The 21,434-nt window shown below is 38.7% G+C and overlaps 3 protein-coding genes and 1 pseudogene across 7 annotated transcripts in view; all 4 read right to left on the bottom strand.

Annotated features, from left to right (window-relative positions):
- LOC146462327 (uncharacterized) overlaps positions 1-16,425 on the bottom strand; it is a 40,927-nt gene extending 24,502 nt beyond the window's left edge. Inside the window, exons 1-5 of one of the 2 annotated variants that reach the window (XM_085085885.1) lie at positions 15,459-15,471; positions 14,750-14,803; positions 13,184-13,273; positions 12,718-12,754; positions 9,657-11,119 (exon numbers count right to left, since the gene is read on the bottom strand). In XM_085085885.1, coding sequence (XP_084942011.1) covers positions 10,035-11,119; positions 12,718-12,754; positions 13,184-13,207 — 1,146 coding nt within the window. In that variant the 5' untranslated portion in view covers positions 13,208-13,273; positions 14,750-14,803; positions 15,459-15,471 and the 3' untranslated portion in view covers positions 9,657-10,034. Of the gene's footprint in view, positions 1-9,656; positions 11,120-12,717; positions 12,755-13,183; positions 13,274-14,749; positions 14,804-15,458; positions 15,513-15,600 lie in introns of those variants that run through there. The other variant, XM_085085884.1, reaches the window with a different exon arrangement.
- The window catches only part of LOC146462326 (uncharacterized), a 76,053-nt gene that overhangs the window by 41,460 nt on the left and 13,159 nt on the right, over positions 1-21,434 (bottom strand). The window lies entirely within an intron of this gene.
- LOC146462329 (uncharacterized) lies at positions 402-3,050 on the bottom strand (annotated as a pseudogene). The gene is made up of 2 exons (XR_014857172.1): positions 1,519-3,050; positions 402-1,429 (listed from the first exon to the last, which is right to left on the bottom strand). The product of XR_014857172.1 is annotated as an uncharacterized LOC146462329 (transcript).
- Positions 4,459-6,324, bottom strand: LOC146462328 (uncharacterized). 3 transcript variants are annotated; one of them, XM_085085857.1, is made up of 3 exons: positions 5,642-6,324; positions 5,237-5,570; positions 4,459-4,967 (listed from the first exon to the last, which is right to left on the bottom strand). In XM_085085857.1, the coding sequence occupies exons 2-3, from the start codon at positions 5,457-5,459 to the stop codon at positions 4,480-4,482; spliced, it is 711 nt and encodes a 236-aa protein (XP_084941983.1). In that variant the 5' UTR covers positions 5,460-5,570; positions 5,642-6,324; the 3' UTR covers positions 4,459-4,479. The 3 variants fall into 3 exon arrangements, with proteins under 3 accessions (XP_084941983.1, XP_084941982.1, XP_084941981.1); XM_085085856.1 differs by having other exon boundaries at positions 5,237-5,704; positions 5,865-6,324; XM_085085855.1 differs by having other exon boundaries at positions 5,237-6,324.

The raw sequence follows: 21,434 nt of genomic DNA, 5'->3' as shown, positions 1-21,434 counted from the left end.
CGGCTACTAAAGCCGGGAAAGGGTGTTTCAGTCTTGGGTCCATATTTCCAAATGATTGATTGAACTACATCCGCTATCATTTATAGAAAAATGGTTCTAGGTTCACCCTCTTTCTCGTAAACACGGACCATCTTGGTGGTTTGTAATTTAGCGAACTGTAACCAATATTTGCGTTCCAATTCGGAAAATTCATGCACTTTTCGCAAATGATCCGCCAAGCGAACTAGAAATTTTGATTGACAATCTGGGACCGGGCAATGTTTTAAACTCCTGCGAGTCATCTATACTCAATGAAGGTTTGAGAAAAATGAAATAAATCGATAATTGACTGAATTTAAGATCAATTCGGGCGCCAAAGGCGCCATTCTCGCCAAAGTCGCCATTAAAATGCCTGTGTTTTACCTAAGAGCTCGTGTGAGACACGCAACGAAGTTTGCGTGAAGAACCCACGAGTGGATAACGCGAGATGTCCTTCGCGTGTGCATTATTAGTCAGAGATCAAGCCAAGTTTCAACCAACTTAGTTTATTTATGTTATCACAAACTTATATACATATCTATATTTATACAATATTTAAAACTATTTGGAAGGAAGATAAATAATATAATACAATATTTCTATAGCGCTTATACATCGTTGTTCTTAACCTTAACAAAAAAAATTTAATTACAGCACATAGTTAAATTTCTAGAGGCACAGTGGTAACTCCATCTTCTAACACTTTCCGTTTAGGGTAAAAATACGAAAACCATCCCTGATTTGTTCATAGGTATACATACTATTGTCGACTACCCGAAAACCTTTGTTCAAACCCGAACTACTCTTTTTGGTCAGCAGAACGTTAAGATATTTTTCTTTGTTAATGTCGTTTGTTTTTTTATTGACCCCTTTACAACTGAACTTGTCATAAGCACCAAAACAATAGTACGTCTTACTACTGAGACCAATTATTCCATCGCCCGACCATTCTTCTTTAAAAAGCCCAGGGGTTCTTTTATCGTAAGCCTTGTTTTCGTTTGTGTCGGTTCGAGGGAACCAGTTACACTTATCTTGTTGAAATTCTTCCTTTAACTCTGGCCTTACTAAACTCTCTACTGATGGACCTGAAAGGGCTATGTACGGTGAGTCCGTATCCATCTCACAATACCGAAAATCGCTACGATCTAGATATTTATCCATAAAGTCAAAATAAAACTAAAGCATTCTAAGTTTGGCGTACTGGTACACAAAAAAACCGATTTGCATGGGTAGATTTAATTTGATTTTTTTTCTTACAAGATTGTACTTCATAAGTATTCGCATCAATTTGATCAATTTGTCTGAAGAAGGGCTTGTTGATGAGACAGGAAGCTTTGGTTTCTTCACAAAACTTGACCTCTCGATGGCGCTCCTGATCTGTAATCGTCTTTCCATAACTAGAGTTGCCAACCTATAAATAAAATGTATGAACTCGTAAATAAAACAGATGTAAACAATAAACGAAACAATAGACTTTTTTTCAGATCAAATGGTACTTACCAATTTCATTGTATCCGCGATAATGGCTTTATTTGGGTCAACATCTCCTGTGCGTCTAGCATCGGACACAGCTTCCCCAAAGGGTTGGAAGCAAGGAACGGGTGTGTATTCTATCACCTGGTAGATGTGGGTAACTTGTAATCCATGCTCAAGGTACCATTTGATAAGCGGTGTGGCCAACAGGACCTTCTCTCCGAGATAACTACCGATGAGGCTTCTTCGAGCTTGTGGCATGATATTCTGCTCCTCAGCAAACGCTTTCATGTACTCGCCAATGTCATTTCGAGATATTTCTGTGTTTTTGAAGATGGGACACATTTCTGCAAATTTAGGTTTCAGATGGTCCGGTACCTGAATGTCACACTCCACCACTCCAAACAGAGATTCGTCACAGATTGCTTTTAAAATCTGATCTTTAGTTAAAGTCTCGTGATGGTCCAGGGGACGCTGAAATTTAGTGGACAGAAAGTGTTGAGCTTGTGAGTTTGTTTTCTTGAGTCGACGCCACTGACATTCAAACACTTCAATGAGTTGATATCCTTGCTCTTCAATGTATTTGGAGTTAGCTTTTGTTTCTGCCAGTAACTCTTTCATGGGTCGTTTTCTTTTTTCGTTCATTTCTTTTCCCTCTGTTAAATGGCAGTCGTGACCGTGCCACCAGCAACCATGGAACTGGAACACTGTTTGGGAAGGACCGTGAAAACCATCCACGGGAAGTCTTCTTTTGCCTATGCGCTTTTCTGTGGCGTTGATCTGGTGTCGTATGTGAATGCCACGGTTTTGAGCCTCCCATTCTAACCATTCTGTTGCAAGCTTGACAGAACTTTCATTTTTAAATCCCGTTTCTTCTCTCCGTCTAGTAAACGAGCCGGTGGGCATATTTTGCATGATGGCCCACAGATACAGTGCATTGGCATCATATCCCACTATTTTCTGACACATTTTGGGTTCTTTTCCTTGGGCTGTCATTTCCACCTCTCTGATCTTGGTTTGTTTTTTTCGTGGTAGCGATGAAATATGATGCTGGGGCCTCCTACCATGTTTTTCTTAAACAGCGTGTACAAGTCTTTGTTTTTTTCATCAAACAAGGAAAAGAAAATACCAGGTTCCAGGGTGGTAAAGGGATAAGTTAATGTAACACCAGGTATACAAATACCTTGTCTAAGCATGTCAATGTTCTTATTTTTCCAAAATGCGCACATCTTCTCCAGTGCATCACAAAAGGGTTGTGCATCCAAGTTGTTATACCAGACAAGAAAATCTTTAAATGTTTGCATGTTGTCAGACCAAACTTTAAGGCAGGACTGGTAATATTCCTTGGAGATGTTGTCTTTCTTTAAAGAAGAGTAGAACGCTTCATGAGGAGGAAGGTATGTTTGATCCAACTTGTCCAAAGAGTCCATCCACTCGTAGGGGAAGAAGCCTTTAGTTTGTGGACACTCGTAAGCTTTAAGAAACTTGTCGTAACTAAATCCAGGCGCCAGGAAGTTGGTGACATCTAAGAAGCGGAGGTGAGCCGTCTTCAAGCACATAATATTATTATTGCGCTTAATAGTAAACAGAACTTCCTCGTTTTTGACTAGGACTGGGAAGAGAATTTCTTTTACGGCATTTAAGTCATATTTTCCTCAGTTGAAGCCAAGTACAGAAAGCTCTTTCAGGTATTCGTCTAGTCTGTTTCTCAATTTTTTCAAAGGGTGTTCTCTTTTCCTCGTAGGTCCTGGTCTTTTTACTTCTGTTTTTTTCGTTTGTATACTCTGGAAATTCTTTTTGTTGTTTCTCGCGCCTATTATCCAGCGCACGGTAAAATGATGGACCTTGCTCTTCCACCTCATCGTCTAGGAAAGCACGATCTTCCTCCGTTTCAGACTCAATGTCTTCTTCTTCTTCATTATCCGTTTCCATGATGTCTTCTCCCTCGTCATCACTATCTTCTTCTTCAGCGCAATCATTCCTTTTTGTCTGCTCCCTCGCGTTCTTTTCTAACTTCTCATTTATTGCGTCAAAAAGAAAGGAGAACTCTATTTTCATCCGGCGATAACTTTCTTGACTTATTTCTACTAGATAGTCGACCATCTGTTTGTCAAGTTGTTTGGAATCCCCTTCTGAGACGAAACATTTGGGTTGATCGTAGCCTGGTACGTTTGAACAGACGCTGACACTCAAAGGGATGTGCTTGGTTTCCCAGGTTAATTTCTCTGTATTATTGAGACCAGTGTTAGGGCTGAACATACACTCAAAATCAAAGGTGGCTCTGTAAGGGAAGTACTTAAGATGTTGAGGAAGGGTGAAGCCTTCGTCCTCTAAGAGCTGAAAGATGGTAGGTGACGTCTTGTACGCACCCCCAGGAAAGGAATAATGGACCTTAGCCTCGCAGGTTCGCTCGTGACGATTAAGCATGCCTACATGTCTCCAATAGGTTCCGCATCGAGAGCAGCAGTACAATTTGGCGTGTTTTTTCATATCTTTGATGTACGAAAAGTGATTCTGGTACAGGTTGAGGTATAGAGTACTGGAGTAATGGCAAAGGGAGCGATGTATCAATTGCGCTGCAATCTCTGGTGTAGAACCCTTGTCTTCTTTCATCGTGTCTTCTCCAACCTCTTCTCCGTCAGGTTTGGTAGGCTCCAGGCAATATACGAAAAGGTTCACTTCAAATAGATGTTCTAGGTGGGACAGTTCTGTAAGCTTCACACCACAAAATTTCTTTTTCTCAGGAAACGTTTCGCAATATCTCTCGTAGTAATGTTTAGCATCTCTCTCTAGGTTTTTCGGGTGACAGCCGTTATGAACAGCCAGAGCCCGGAAGAAACAGAGGTTGTCGGTGTAGACTTTTCCTGTCTGATGGTTTTGATCTAAGGCAACTAAACCATGGTTTTTCGCCAGGTAAGCAGGTAGATCTGTGCGTCGTCCTATAGGGTGGCCTCGAAGTTTCGTTATAAAAAATATGACATTAGTCACCTACTCTACGACCCATTTGGAGTTGGAGCGTCGCTGGCGGACCCATTCAAGTACATCAAGATTTTGCAGTGCTTGATGAACGCGTTGTAAATCAGCCGCGGTTGAAATCTGGAACGGTTCTTCAAAGACTTGGTTGTTGTTCCGGGACGCGTAATAATATTGCAGTTGGCCAGTTTCGTTGTTACGCAGTATAAATCCAAAAGACACTTTCAGCTTAAACACCGTGGGCTGGTCAGTAAATATTTCATCAAGATGTTGTATAATCTGTTGCGGTTGAACGGAAGTCAGGCGATAATTGTACCAGTCCAAAAGACGGTTTTGTCGGTTAAAGCGAATCCTTATTTGATACCAATGGCGACGGTACTCAGGGACAGCGCTTTGCTCGTCTTCTGGAAGGTCAGTCAAGGTCCTGGGGTCTTCTTGCCAGTTTGTACTTGAAGCTGCTTTTTTCTCGATAAGATTTCGCTTTATTTTCTTGGCGCTAGGTCCTGAATAAAGTAATCAAACACAAAATGCCCGATCTTAGTACCTCGCGTAAATAAACGATTTCATACTCCATTGTTTTATCATAGCTCAAATTTGATTTAATTTAATTAGCAAAGTTTATCCATGACACAAAGAAATTGTTCCACTTCCCTTCTTTTTCGTCGGAAATTTAATTTGCATACGATACGATTCAAGCATTAACATATTGTAGCAAACAAGTGCTTTGTATCGCAGAGATACGATGGCAAAGTTTATCTTACTGAGTTCTTACCTGAGTCATCATCGCGTGGTCGTTTTGTGGGTGCAGAAGGGTTGCTGTGAGCAGTTTTCTGGTGAGCTTGAAATGTGGCCATGTTCTGAAAGATCTCTCCGCAGGTAAGGCACTTGTATTCACGCAGGGCTGCTCGCTTTTTGTGCACTTGTTGTTCGTGGCGTTGTAGATCAGATTTGCGGTGAAAAGTCTTGTCGCATTTGCCACATTGATGTTTTTTCATCTTTAAATGAGTCTCTTCGTGACGTTTCAATTTGTCTGTTCGAGTGAAAACTTTTCCACAAGTCCCACATTCATTTCTAGACTTTTTGACAGACGGCACGTCTGCGTCATCCTACAAAACAATAAACAAGCGTATTAGCATCTCGATAAACTCAACAATATTCAAAGTTCAATCGATGGTACCTCAGCTGGTCGTTTTCTGCCGGCTCCATTCTGTAAATCGCTTCCGAGAAGCCGTTAAATATCCTGAAAACAGGAACAAAATTTGTGAGTTTTGTAAAGTTATCGAGTAGAGGTATTGAACAATACAAGACAAAAAAATCGACTTTGTTGTAATGAATAAGACAATCAATTGGTTAAGTCTTGAAAACAAAATACACTAGATTTCAAAATTGGTACTACATACCATGGGAAATGTCAACGCCATCATTTGATCCACTGCCAGACAAAGCTGATCACTTGGTATCTCGTTGTGCCAGATACAATTTTCAAATTCGTTCAAAATAGTATCAACATCCATGATTACTACTGAAACTCACAATTTGTGAATGATGCACTTGGCCGCTATTGCGTTTTTATACACTTAAGAACAATGGCTATAGCCTATGACATCATGTATGCAAAAATAACTTCAAAAACCTGTCAAACCGGTGATACCGCCCATGACTGCCATAAGTTAAAAATAGAGCATGACATCATTGATAAACCTGTCAAACCAGTTCATAACCTGTTGGTAAGACTAAAATAAAATATGACGTCATCCTATAATGAGTGATCAAGACAATAGGCGGTGACGTCATCCGCGTTAATTTATTCCCCCGCGTATTAATGAGATTCCCCCGCGAAAAAGAGGACTAACTGGTGCCCCCCTCACTACTGATTTTGTCAATCAAAATTTTCAGAGGTGGGAATAATTTTGGTTCCCATCAAAAATCGGAGCCTCGGTCGGTCGTCACACTCTCAGGACGAGATTGCTTGCGGAAAACCCCTGGAAGTTCAAGAGTTGATTGCATCATGCGCAACCAATATTTAAGCAAATTCACTTGAAACCTGTGGAATTCATTAATTGCTTGGCGCTTCTACTGGTTGTGAAAGTAAACTGTTTGACAGTTATATTTGAGTTTTCAGTTTCGCTGCAACCACTAGCTTGGCAAGTGAGGAAAGGGCATTGTGTTTGATCACAGTTTGTCTACTAAACAAACCTTTATTACTCACGAAAAATAAAATGACCGTCACAGTTTTTTACAATGGGTAGCCAACTGTGGGTTCGTTTGTTCGTTTGTTGAGCGGTGAATTGGATTCTGAAAAATTCAAGCATTTGAAAGAATGACTTCTTTGAAACTCCCAATTTATTAATGTAAAAATAAACATGAAATAACTCTTTAATTAAATTATGTCAAGAAATGTATGAGCTATCACTAGTTGATGAAACGAATATAATTTGGTGGTGTTATGTGTCAAAACAAACTTTAATTATTACTTTTTTTAACTCATCTACACTAAATAATAAACTCTAATAAACAATGGTTCTGAAAAAGAAACATCGAAAATTGCAAATTGTCATCTTTAAAGGTGGTGGCGGTCTCCTATGAGAGGTGGTCGCTTACGACAGCGTCCAACTATAGTGATTTGACTGTGGACATTTTGGTGTCGCTAAAGAGTACAGACAGCCAAATTAGCTAAATATAAGAGAACCGTTGAATTATAAGGATTTGTATGGAAATGCAACGGCCAAAGCCAACAAGAAGAACGAGCAAAACATTTTTATACAGGAACTCAGAAATAAAAAAAAAAGGTCGTGTAAAGTTAAAAAAGTGTTCCTCTTAGCCTTTATTTTTCTTCGTCATATTGAGCAACACGAAAATACGAGACAGAATGCCTTTTGTTTGCTATGTTTGAGTCATTTTGCTATGTTTATTTACCACTGTCAAAGCAAAATTGTCTGATGTGATAGGTGTTGACGTCATATTTGTTTGCCACTTCTGACGAGCAAGAAACAGATGTACTTTAGCTAAAAAATTGCTATTTTCGCCTTAACTATCTGCAGAAAAACACCAGTTCCTATGAAACTGATATTTTCTCTCAGTTATTTTGTCATGGTTTAAACTGATAATTCAGGCACTCATGCAAGACGTCTGACACACAATGATATTCATGCAAATTTATTTCCCTTTCGTGATGTGTCCAAAGCTTACTCCAGTATGTTTTCCAAGTAGAATTTTGATAGTTCTAATAATAATTCTAATGGTATCTAAAACGCTTATGCAGCACTCCGTAGATAAAACTCTGAAACACTAGAGTTTCCTTTAAAGATAGAATTGAAACATATCAGGTGTATTTTGATAAGGATCATTTTAATGTTCTGTTAACGAATTGGGATGGGGACAGATCAATCATTCCTAAATTCTCGTGACTGGATATTTGCCGGCTCTCTCTAGTCAGGCTGCTGTACTATAGAAGACTTTCAGACCCAGTTGTTCCAAAGACGATTTACGCTAATTAAAACAGAAGCGAAATAAAATTAATTGTTTCTGGTTCAACGGGAATTTTAACTGTTCAAAGTTTATTAAAAATATTCGAATTTAAAACAATGGACAAAGTAGTAATTCCGAACTAGTAATCCAAAGGTGATTGGTTCGACTCCTGTTGGGAGAACTGGGATTTTCTTTTCCAAAGTATACCTGTGTCACTGATTGAATCACCCATGCATCATTCTCATGTATTCACCAGCCTTAAAATATATAGCAGTACGTTTATCCCACGGCACTGATACATGTGCCACACACCGACATTCAAATCATAGCTGTGCAGGATATTTGTCCCATGAACCTGGTTTAATGGCCTTAGTTCCCACGAGTCTCCCGTAGCTAAGTGGTAGAGCATCCGAACCAGTAATGGCAAGGTTATAGTTTCGACTCCAGTTGGTAGGACTCGGATTTCATTTTCCGAGAATGCCTGTGTAACTGGCTGAAAGAATCACACATCATTCTCAATGAAGTAACTTCTTCGCCTTCTGGCATCGCCAGCTTACTCGTACCCAGTTACTAACGTGTGATTTGGAAAATAATAGCAGAGGTTTGAGACACTTTTTGGTGAAACTTAATGAACAAGAAAACTGATCTTCGCAAGCTTTCCATAAATATTTTAGCCGCAGAGTTAACGATTAAAAAAGACAGTAACCCCTTACAAAGGTTTTAAAACTTGACCGACGTATTTCACCGTGTACGTGTGTGGGAGCACTGATCTGTCTGGAGAGCAGTACTGAGCAAACTCGATCTCAGGGAACCTCGTCTAACCAACCCCACCCGTAGTAATGAATGGTGAACGACTTTCGGTTACGGCAAATTGTTCTTGCGTGACTAGCTAGCGTGACAGCTGAATTTTCTTAATTCCTGGTTTCAACTTGGCTACTCTTCGCTATGTTCTTAAGAAGGAAAGGTTGGTGTCACGTTAGTCAAGCAGCGATATTTTGCCGTCTTCTGTTTCGTAAGTTTAAGATTAAGGAGGTCAGAATCAAAGTGAACGGGTTCTATATCGCTCAGAATCTACAAGAAAAAAAGATCGTCAAAACGACTCACGATTTTACTGTGGTCAGTAAACTACAATCTTGTCAATCTTGGGCAGCTAGACAACTACATAACCTTAAAATGCATGGCCACGTACGATTTATCAGGATTCAGTTCCGAATGCCTAATAACTTTGATAGAGGTGATAGTAAAGAATCCAAGAGGCGAGAATTTTCGCGGTCCAATTTTGCTCTGAGACTATATATCGGTTTCTCACTTTTTCGTTCCCTTTACCACTGTGTAATTTCAAAAATGTGGGCCGTTTTCTGCATCGTTAATCTACGCAACAAACCAAGAAACAGTCATTTACGTTTTACATCATCACGCCTTGGAAAGGGGAAGCTGTGTTATGAAAATTTTCTCGTCATCCGCCCTATTATTCCAAAAGCTACGCTATTTTTCCGCTGACCGTGCTCCTTTTTCGCAACCCTCCTTATTGGGGCTATTTTTTTTCGACAACATGTGGCCCATAACGATGACAGAGTCCAATCAAACACTGACGCAAATCGTAAGCACAACGATGAAATATTTGACGTCTTCTTGTGTTTCTTTACCCTTTTCTTATCGTCTCATCCGAAGCAAGTCAGGGTAGTGTTATTACTTAAGGTTGAATTTTTGCTTTCGGTTCACTTAAACTCTTGAACAGAGTTTCCACGCAAAATTCAAGTGATAAACTGCAGACAAGTGTTTTATGATCCAAGCACAGCTTTATTGTTAATTCTAGCAAGTTATTCTGCATCAAAATTAGGCAACACTAAACCGAATCTGATTATATATCTCCACTATTCCTTGGTCTTTATGCGATTGTCTATCAAGAATACTATGTATTAACTATATTGCTCCATTTACAACTATTAACGAAACTAATTCAGTAAAACCAGTTTAAACTCAATCTCTGCAAAATTTACAAATTCCCTGTTGTGTATTATAAGGCAGCAAACAAAAAGCTTTCATTCTACTGCTAATAATAAGTTATTTTAAGCTTGGATCCAGATCTTTCGTTCTTGGCTCTACACCCACTTGTACAGGGCGCTGTTTATGTTGTATTTTCTACTCTGACTGTTTTGATTGTTTGCCACTGCCAAGTAAGTATGACCTTTGTACTCAAATGACGTCATATCGTGTGCTCCGTGTGTTGGAATCTCTTGGTACTTAATGAACCGCGCTCCAGAGGCCTGGTACACAACTGACTGTGTGTTGTGTTTCTGGCTGGAATCGTAGTGATTGGACACACCCAGGTACGTTTGACCGCTGATCACAAACGGATGCCAAGCGAAGGCTCCACGAGTAGAAATGGACTGAAACAAAACGAACTTGTTACCATTCCACTTGTAAATGAACGAGTTGGTGTTGTGGCTGCTTCCAGAGTAAGAATTGGCAAAGACGAGGAATGTGTGACCATTGATGTTAAAGGACTTCACATCGCGTGCTCCATAAGTCTGAAGAGACTGGTGTTTAACAAAGTGTCCTCCTGACCACTTGAACACAGTGGACTGAGCAGAATGCTTCTGCTGGGGGTTGTAATAGTTTGCAAAAGCGATGAAAGTGTCATTGTTTATTACAAACGCTGTACATCCCAGGGCACCTTCAGTTGCTATCTCCTGAAACTTGTTAAACTTGCCGCTGCTCCATTTGTAGATGACTGATTTTGTGGAATAGGTTCTTCCATCATGGTAGTTTGCCACTGCGAGGTATTTTTCACCATTTATCTTGAAAAAAGCGAAGTGGCTTGCTCCTTTTGTAGATATTCTCTGAAAGACGACAAACAGCTTTCCATTCCACTGGTAAATAACCGAGTCCAGTAGGTGGGTTCCATCATAATAATTGGCCACAGCGAGGAAATGTTTACCAGCGATTAAAAAGTACTCAAGACCATACGCGCCTCTAGTTTGCAGGCTCTGGTACAAAATAAATTTTCCTGCTGATTCGTCCATCTTGTAGATCATGGAGCTTGTCTTGAACTGTCTAATGTCGCCATGGTAGTTGGCAAAAGCAAGAAACAGACTTCCATCAATGGTGAAATGTTCCACATCTACAGCTCCTCTGGTTGGCAGGTCCTGAAGGTTTTCAAAGAAGTGAAAACCTGTGGAGCATTCTAAAAAGAAAAGAAAAGGTGGCGTCTTTAAGTTTAATTGAAAACCGGGATTTTACATTAAATTGCAATAATTGCATCACTTCATTAAGCCGCCTGTCTTCCCTCTGTTGGTTTAAGGAACATGTATTCAGAGAGGATTTCCTTGTTCAGTGTAACAATGTAAGAAAAAAATGAGTACAGAAGTTTGTTGTCAAAAGTAGCATTATAGGATTGTGGCCAATAAAACTACATGTATATCAAGGCATAAAATTTGCAGAAGTGCGTCAAACGTATGCGTAATGATGGAATTAATGTGATGGTATACGAGAGAAAGATATCTAGGGTTCGTACTCTTTTGGGCTTTTAAAAATGCATGACTTTCCATGACCTTTGCAAGTTTTCCATGATAAAGGGTTTGAATTTAACAAGGGTCAAAAAGGGCAGTGTTTACCTTATCATAGGAAATTAACGCTCGCGTTAATTAAGGTATTGGAAATAAACGCGACTTAAATTAACGCGAATTGCGGGAAAAATTACTTCCCAATAAAGAAAATTAACGCGAAAGAGGTGCTAAAATTTCAAAATGAGAGAAATTAATAATAATAATAATAATAATAATAATAATAATAAATACAATTTATATAGCGCCAAAATCCAAATGTTCTAAGGCGCTTTACACACCTTAATTAAGGTAACAATTAGATTAACAATTTAACAATAAAATTATTAAAAGTATATAAAAAAACTAAGATTAACGCGACTGCCACAAAGAAACAGAATTTGTTGAGACTGCAGGAACAAATTTCTAAAACGGTTAGTGTAAAGATCCGAAAAGCAAACAATGTTCGTGGAATTGTTCCTAAACGTTGGGGTTAAGCCACAGAAACTGACCATTTCGAGCGTTCTTCACAGTGTCCATCATACCGGGGGATGTCCACCCTGATAAAACAGTGCTTTTTCCTTTCTGAAGTGTATCGAGAATTTGGTACGAAAATAATGGAAATTAAGGTCGTGGAAATTAATGCACTACTTAATTAAACGCGGAAATTAGCGTTAACAAAAATTAACGCGAATTTTTAAAATTCGTGTTAATTTCATGAAGCGTTAATTTCCTATAATAAGGTATTTCTGCTGAGTGAAAATCTTTTTCCTGGTTCCTTTTTGTGTAATTTTTGTCCATAATGACTTTACATGGCCAACAATTAAAAGCCATGACTTTCCAGGTTTTCCATGACCTATGCGAACCCAGTGGATATCGTATTATTGAGTCAGTGACCGTCACAGGCAGTCCCGGAACAGAGAAACCTGAGTTCTCGCAGCTGCAAGAATCAGTTTTCCAAATTTATAAATTAAAACTAACTAAAAGAAATCTGATGTGGGAAAGTGGAATTGACCTGAACTGCAATGTCAAAAATACCATAAATAAGCGTTGATTAAATCCAGAATAAACGCTTCAACAAGTAAAGTTCTAGAATTTTTCAAGAAAGAAAACAAAGTGAAAACAACTGTTTGATACGTTTAAGAACAATGAAACTGCGTAAAAAGTTCTGTGAGAGCCACCAACGTTTTCAAAGTTGTAATAAGATTGTTAACGTAATGTATGAGTTAAATGTTCTTACCAGCTGCACAGCAAGCTGATTTATTGGAAGATGAACCCTGAGATGAACAAAGGTGGAAAAATAGCTTGTTATACTACATATCATGAACAGAAAAATAATGAGCTAATGCTTCAATTTAGTTGAGCAGAAAAATGGCTTATTATAGACCTTTTTCATAAATGGCGGCCGATTTATTATTCTTTTCAATATATGTTGATTAGCCCTACAAACCTCATTTCAGAGTAAAAATTCTTTTGAATTTTGCACATGCTGACGAGGCTAGTAGGGCTAATTTTTATGAAAACAAAAGAATAATTTATCGGCCGCCATTTATGAAAAAGGTCTATACCGAACAATTAAGTTGAACAGTAGTATATGCAGACAAGAAAACAGTTTCAAGATTGGAAAATTACACTAAAGGCCAACTAAATTTTCCTTACACTTGTTAATATACTGAATGAACAAAGGAAAATAAACATTTCACCACCTTTGCATCACATGTTCCCGGCATTCCTTTCTGTCCTGGTTGTCCTTTTTCTCCTTATGATCCTTTGTCTCCAGGAGATCCTTTCTCGCCCTCAGTGAAGAGAAAAAATAACAAAAATATTATCAATAAAATTAATTACTATTTCTAGTATTTTCAGTTGAATGTCAAAAGTAGTTGACACTTGTTTTAGTTTTAATGTACTTTCCTGTGATATACTGTAAGATTGGTTAAAAAAATGAGCCACTTTATCAACTAATTAGAAATCAAAAAGAACCCACTTGATACTCGCTCACATGTGTTTCCCTGCACTTGGCATATTAAGGTGAATTTGCTTTGAGTTCTGATCACTTTATTCTTTGTGTTGTGCACATTTTTAAATATGTTGCGATCAGTTAAAGTGGTTATTTTGGCGTTAATTTCATCTTTCTTTACGGAAAGCCAATCTATCAAGGGCACTATTGAGTCATTAGGGTTTTTACCTTAAAGTTTACAAGTAAGTATGTAAGTACATGTAAGTAATAACCGTAAGTAAGTAAGTAAGTTTATTTAATCACATATCACATATTGCAAATTATGCAAATATGACCGAAGGCCAGTGCTATTAAACCAAAGGTAGCAGTCATTTAACTGGACAAACCTGGTTTTAAAGCCTGATGGTTTCATCGTTAGAACTGTGAAGTTCTTACACATGGACCATGATTGTATATTTTGGAGGAGTTGTATTCGTAAACAGCAAAAACTACATGTATTCCTGCATAGCTTTATAAGACGCAGAAAAATAATTAAACCACAGAGAGCAAAATGAGCCAGAGGAATACCCCTGAAAGCAACATGGCGATGAAAAATTCATATGAAACATTTAGTACCACAAAATTTGCCTGGCCCACCAATTTTGCCTGGAGTGAGCACAATGTTAAATAAAACAAGACATTAGCTTTACTTTTCATGGTCGAGTAAACATGAGAAATCCTTCAACCATCTATACAGGCTCTTTTGTGCATGTCCCTTTCATTTTAAAGAAAGTAATAAGCTAAGTTCGTCTTCATTTGACATAAATTGCCCAAAAAAACTGTGAACTCTTGTTCAACTTCATAGCCTCTTCACTACTTACTGTGGAATACCAGTAATTTTCAAATGCCTCAATAAACTTTAAAGTGCTACTACAATGAAAATATCGCATAATTATCCTTTTCTCTTCAGATTTTGAAAATAGGCAATTGCTATTAAATAGTTACCAGGATTGCAATTTTTATCTCATTATATTCACACTGTAAGTCAGATTACTTTTTCATAGTTTTTGGTTTTCCCTTACTGCCATTATTTGATTCACAAATGGCCAGGAGCGAGGAAAAAGGGTGGGACAAGCTGAAACTCCTGGGAAGTGAAGTCATACATGTATGTGCAATGCTCGAAACCAACAAGGCTAATTAATACTTTTCCTCTGTTTTACTTTCAGAGGAACTGGAAGGAGAAGATGACAACAACGGCAGTTTACTATAAAATTAGAAAAGAATTCCATCAAAGTTAAAATTTTTCCTTTAAATATTAAAGGCAAACTAAAAATACCTTCTTGGAAGCACTCCCATCCTTTCCTTGCATCCCCACTTCACCTTTCTCTCCCTGAAAAATGAAAAGAAAAATACATGTAATTACTAATAATTATTAAAAGAACAAATGTTGTCATAGTTACTCCTGGAACAACTAAACACACTCAAAGGTTGCGTTCCATTGACTGTATTCTGGAATAAGAATTAAAGCAGAATAGCTGTTAGATTTCTCTTCTTATGTGGGATGACAGTTTGGCAAACTTTTGCTGATGTACGATAATTAATTTAAGAGCCATTTTGTACTCCAGTAACTTAAAAAACCTGCTATGAGGGAGTTACTGTCATCATTGCATGTATTCCTATTCTAGAGTAGGGTCAATGAAACGCACCCTAAAACTCTTTCAACTGTGTTATTACTAGCATCTTGTCTTCAGGTTTGTCATGCAATCCTCCCCTTAATGAGATTGCGTGACTAGCTGAAAGAGCATCTGCACAGGGGACTTAGCATATTACGATCTTGAGAACATTCTTTTTATACATGTACAGTCTGTATTCATCATTTTTAAGTCCATAAGTGGGACAGAACTCAAATTAATTGAGAACCTAAAATATTTGAATGACGACTTGTGGAAAAAAGTGATTACTTCACTCAATGCAGTATAGTAATCATACACAATAGTCATCTTTACATGTGCAATAAAATACAAAACAATAATGAGTACATGTACCTTAATACCAGGATTACCATCCAGTCCCCGCATCCCTACTTCACCTTTGTTTCCCTGATAAATGAGAAAAAAAAAGTAAAAAAACTTAACTCTACTAACATCAACAAAAGCAAGAAGAAAAAAAAAAACAATAATTATTAACCTTTGCTCCAGCTCTGCCATCCTGTCCATCACGGCCATCTTTTCCTGTGTTATAAATAAGGGTCATGAAAAAATCATCAATCATTAGTACACACAAGTATGAGCTGAATGTTTCAGTCTTGAAAGGTTTAATAATTATATAATATTTAAGTGCTACAAACTGCAAATATTGAAAATTTTACTTTTAAGTTTCCTTTGTTCTAACAGCATTCAAAAGTATTTATAAGGAGGAAAGTACTACCCATGCCAAATTTTAAGTACAAGGAAATATTCCAATGTTAAGCTCAATTATTTCAAGCATAATTTCCAGTTCGGTTTGCCGACATTCAACAATACAAAAATGTCCGCAAACCACATGGAAAGTTGGGCCGAGTAGAAAATTGTGACGTCATCTTATCCCTTCACTTCACTGAGAATCATCTTTAATAATAATTATATTATATTATATTACATTACATTACATTACATTACATTACATTACATTACATTACATTACATTACATTATATTATATTATATTATTATTTAATCTACAGTATATTAAATATTACTGAACAAAAGAGAGTACCATTTAAAGAAATTAAGCCACATCAACATTGCTTAGTTTGTTTCCAATTTTTACTTTAATGGAGTAATTTTTTTCTATTTTTTTTTTACACTAAAAAGTGGTTGTACAAGTAAGAGAGTTTACCAAGTTTAATAAATTAGCTCTATTTTAAATAACAGCCTACTACAGCTGTATGCACCTCCTGGGGTGAGCCTTTCAACATATCCACCGAACAAGGCATTTGATTTACATGTAGTTGTTATTTATTTGTTTGCAAATATTTTAAGGGAACGCGTCCAAATATCGGGCGGGTATCCGATGATCGGAATCGGTACCGATCAATTTCCCGACTGTTCGGAGTCGGCATGGTTTGGCTGGCCTCAAGTGCCGTTTCCGATTCCGATAGGATCGGTGCCGATTTAATCGGAAAGAACTTGACCTCCCGATCCGATGCGTGACAAAAAGTAATATAAGCTTATGATACACAGAGAAGGAGCGGAGACCTTGATAGAAGCAAGATCCAACAATTTATTTGCAAAGTTCTCCATTTCAGATAAAAAGATCGCGAGAAGTCCAAACTTTAGTCAGAAACTTTAGTCAGAAACTTTTTGCTGTCAAACTTTAGTCAGAAAATTAACAAAAACTTAATAAGCTGAGCTTTATAAATGCTATGCATGGTAGTCTACTTACTTGTTTTGTAAACCTATGGCCGCTCGAAATGCTCCGTTCGCTGCCACGCTCGACGGACCCTACGAGAAAAGACGGACTGCAAGCCGTCTACGCTTTTACTTGCTTTTAGGCTTCTAGAAGTATAATTTGGGTCGTCGGCAATTTCACACCACAAAATCATCGCTTCAGCTTGCGATTGCTGTCTCGAACGCTTTCAGTTTACGAGATGACAGCGTTCCTGCTGGTGAACTGGGCATGTCTGTTTTGTCTCCAGACCCTTTGACACATTTGCAGGAAACACAGATCGACATTTTTTAAAATCTTAAACTATACATTTACATGGGCGCGTTTTTTCACCAGAACGTTTTACTATATGTATTTTCAACACCAAAGGCTAGAGACGGAAAAGAGAAGTGAACATAATTTCAGCAGAGGAGCAACTGAATAAAAAGATTTTGGATTCATGATGAGATCATTTATGTGGTCATGATCCACAAAATCAGATGTGTGACTGAATCCTACATCAGTCATACGAAGTGTTTGCCGCTGGCTTGCCCCCTATTGTTTTGCACTCTGTAAACTGAAGGTGAAATGTTTCATTTTAAAATGCGGAAAACTAAAATATATGTAGTATTGGTGTCAACTAGTCCCAAAAGACCGGAAATAACAGTTTCATATTCTCTTGGCCGGGGATGACCTGACTGCTTGGGGGCAAAAATCGAACAGTAAATCCGGGAGTAAAGACAGTAAAAAAAAACCCTTTTTTGTTATTGAACTTTTATTAGATTTAAAGCTTAATGTACACCTTTAATTACATAAAGTAAACATGCACCAATCTATTAAACCCAGCTTGAAAATTTGGAAAACAAAAAATCATGTGGCTATACTAATTAAATTTTGGGAGTTTTGATCTCCACTTTCTTACCGCTGAATGATTCATTAGGCGGCAGTGTCGCAATGCATCAGCTTTAGATGAAAATATGTACCTGCAACCAAACGGGCATAAAGGTGGGCTTTTACCATTCAAACTAGGCAAACCTTCATCAATACCCAGCGATTTCATCCCACCCTCGACAGAGGATAATTGCGTCAACACTGTTTCATAGTGACCTTTGTAAATTCTACTTAAGCAGGGGGTTGGCAATACACCATTGTTTTTGTCGAGAATTCTCAAGAAATTTTCAGCACGAATTGGTGTGCTACAGCAATGATGACAGGAATCCTGCCTGCCGCGTGCAAATTGCAGTTGATACGTTTTCCTAGAGCAATGATTCATTAGAAATTGATACTCTTTCTTTATCTCGGACAATTCTTGGCTCCCATTTATCTTTCGATCAGTTGCGTTGGAGAAAGTTTTCAGCAATTCATGACTCCTTTCTCAAGGGGAAACTCCATCACAAGGCACAGTTACAACCTTTATTGGAAAGGAATCGTACGTCTTACCATGCCAATATTTCTTGCATGTTGCCATGGCGTGATCCAGAACTTGCCCTTTTTGTTTCATGGCATCTTCTTCTGATAAACGGTTGTTGTCCCATGGGGAAGGTTCATTCTCACTAAGACGGATTGGCAGTGTTACCCCAGTTAACAGTTTTGAAAGGGGGGACCAGCAGTGTTCAATTGGGTTATATCTGCTATGTCCTGGTGCATAGCAAGTCAAAATGAGAACGTCTAATTTTAGATTTTGCCACAACCGCCCAAAGTTGATTAAATTCGGGGTAAATTTTGTACTCCAGTCGGGCCCACCATCGCATATGATTGTCACTGCCCCCTTGTTTTCATGCGCTACGATGGGTTTCAGAATTTCTTCGAGATTAGTAGCGTGTATGGCACTTGTACTGCTGTGGAATAATGAGGCAAACAAATACACTGAAAGTTGACCTGTGCGCGGCCAAGAAATCCTATCCCTTCCCAGTCCATCCCTATACATCTTTTCATTTTGTTCAGTCAACTTAGAAGTACTTTCAAAAGGAGAAAGTGGCGGTTGTGATGACGAGCGCCTTCCTCTAATATGAACTGATGAGCGCTTTCGTTGGGGAGATACACTACGGGACCTCCGAAACCTAGACTTCAGTAAAAGGTACCCTGCTGGGATGAGCTTTGCACCACTGTAAGGGAAGTCGTGGTCAGGATAATTAGGTTGATCATCAGTCATAAAAATCTTGCCAATGTTAAAATATCTACTAACTGCTAAAGTACCCACATTTAACTTTATTTGGCAGACCACTTGTGCTGGTTACGCGGCATTATTATAGTTTACATGAGTCGCGTTAGCCGTTTTTAGCCTAGCTTTTTAGCATGTTTCACTTTGTGATTTTGTATATTTTTATAGTTTGATTTCCGGCTTTGCAACACTTCTAGCTCCGTGGTAGATGACATGGGCATCAAGAAGAATAATATAAATAAATTACTACAAGAAGAATAGAAGTGGCGTTTTCCTACATTAAAAATTATTCTGGTAGTGATTATCAGCACAAGAGCAAAGTTTGATCGAGCCAACATTTTGCCGGCCATGACTCCGCGCGTCCACTGATACATCCAGCTATGCAGGAATTCCCCGTACATGTACTTACCGTCGATTAAAGTCAGTTCTAGCAGGAACGAAAAATTATAACCGAACAAGAATAAAGATAGATGTTATTTGCATGAATAATCAACTGTATCATTATGCTTTCATCTTTATCCACCTATCAATGTTAAGAGCCGCGGACGGGAATGTTAAGAGCCGCGAGGCATTTGACGTTCGTGACGTACATTTTGTTTTCCAGTAAACACCCCTAATTTGAGGTATTAGTCCCGCGTTTCGGGTTTTGGGTGATTTATTGGCTGTAAATTTGACAGTCAAAGCCCGAGGTTAGGGATGGAAAAACAGATCAAATGCCCTGCGTATGCCTCCCCCCCTCCCCCAAATTTCAACTGGTAGTCGATTGTATCTCGTGTGACTTGTACTATGTAGGCATACTACAAAACAAAACAAAACCAACAAGAACAAACTAGCCAGGTACTTGAGTAATCATTGGCGACGGTTAATATTGTATATATATTTATATATATTTATATATATATTTTTTAGACTGCAAGCAGTCCCTTTCTGGTCAGTCGAGAGGGTGCGCTCACAGCGCAGCGAGACTGGAGCTAGACTGCAAGCAGTCCCTTTCTGGTCAGTCGAGAGGGTGCGCTCACAGCGCAGCGAGACTGGAGCGAGGAGAAATAAACGAGAAGAGACCGCCTCTCCCCAAGCTCCCCTCCGCTCGTTTGCTCCAGTTTTTTCACGCTCGGCTATTTCGCGCGACCTCTCGACTATCCAGAAAGGGACTGCTTGCAGTCTATATATTTTTAAAATACCGCCTGCAGATACAGATAATCGGTACTTGCGGATGTTTACAAGACGCACGAAAGTGCGTGCGTGTGTCTTGCTAAAATTGTATTGTTTTGATCACCTATCAAAGTAGTATATTTGCTCGATCGATAACAACAGAATCACTTCGTCGTTTTTCTCGCTAGCTTAGCTCTATTGTAATTTCTCACGAAATTGTCGTCCTACAAAGTCACCCGCAAAACTCGCAACAGTCGTAAACACCTATGTGAACAACACCATTATCGATTTCTCGACCTCACCACGAACGAAACCAACGCTTTGCAGAAAATGTACGGCACTGGAACCAATGAGAAATGTAAATGATGTCACCGTAGGATGTTGAATGGCACAAAAATATTCTGTATTGGAACTACATGTCTACTGTTGAATCTCCAATCAAGACTTCTAATAGTTTTGGTCTGATAACCGCTTCCTTTGAACTCCTCGCCACAAGAATATTACATGTCGCTGTAGATTAGGATTAACTGACGCGGAGATAGAGATTCGAGACGTCGTTATTCGCCGTCAAGGAAAGAACTTACGTTCCAACCCAACCTACGAGCAAACATCAGTGAAATATAAATCTGTAGCATCAGTTTATCGTCAAGCAGCACAGAAGTGAATGCTATTTCTGGTGTTAATTTCAACTTCCAAACTGGTGTCATATTCATCCAAGGTACGATTTGATAAACATTTTTCCTGTATCTCAGCCGGCGGTGCTGTCGATTGAAATATACACAGTGACTCAATGTCCTGGAGACGGCTACTGAAAACCTAAGTGTAAATTTGGTTTAATAACTCGGCCTGTATGTAGAAACGGCACAGTACGTCGCCAAGTATAAAAACAAGCGTCATGTTTTTAAAATACTTATCTCCGGCCGGCTAAAACTGTCACTGATGGGATATCAAGTTCTGTTTATCAAGTACGTTGTTTGCTTCTCTAGATTTATAAGTTTTATACCGCTGCAAATGTGCCTCAAAGTATAGAAGTATATATGAAATGCAATTTAATTTACGTGCATGGTGGTCTTTCACTGCATGCAGCTGTATTATGCGTTTGATTCATTCTGCGTTTGATCCCATTGTCGAATAGACTGCGTGACCGAATTTGACCTTCATGTTCAGTTACCCCAATGCCGAAAAGTGACCCGATGTGTCATTCCGATTCCGTTTCATTCGGCACCGAAAAATCGGGTCAACCTGTGAACGGAAACGGAAAAAATCGGGTCCCGATTGATCGGAATCGGTCGGAACCGATGCCG

The sequence above is a fragment of the Pavona decussata genome, unplaced genomic scaffold (assembly GCF_977016875.1).
Source record: "Pavona decussata unplaced genomic scaffold, jaPavDecu1.1 SCAFFOLD_190, whole genome shotgun sequence".
Taxonomy (NCBI): Eukaryota; Metazoa; Cnidaria; class Anthozoa; order Scleractinia; family Agariciidae; genus Pavona; species Pavona decussata.
The sequence above is the reverse complement of the archived record's forward strand: the minus strand, read 5'-3'. Positions and strand labels throughout refer to the sequence as shown.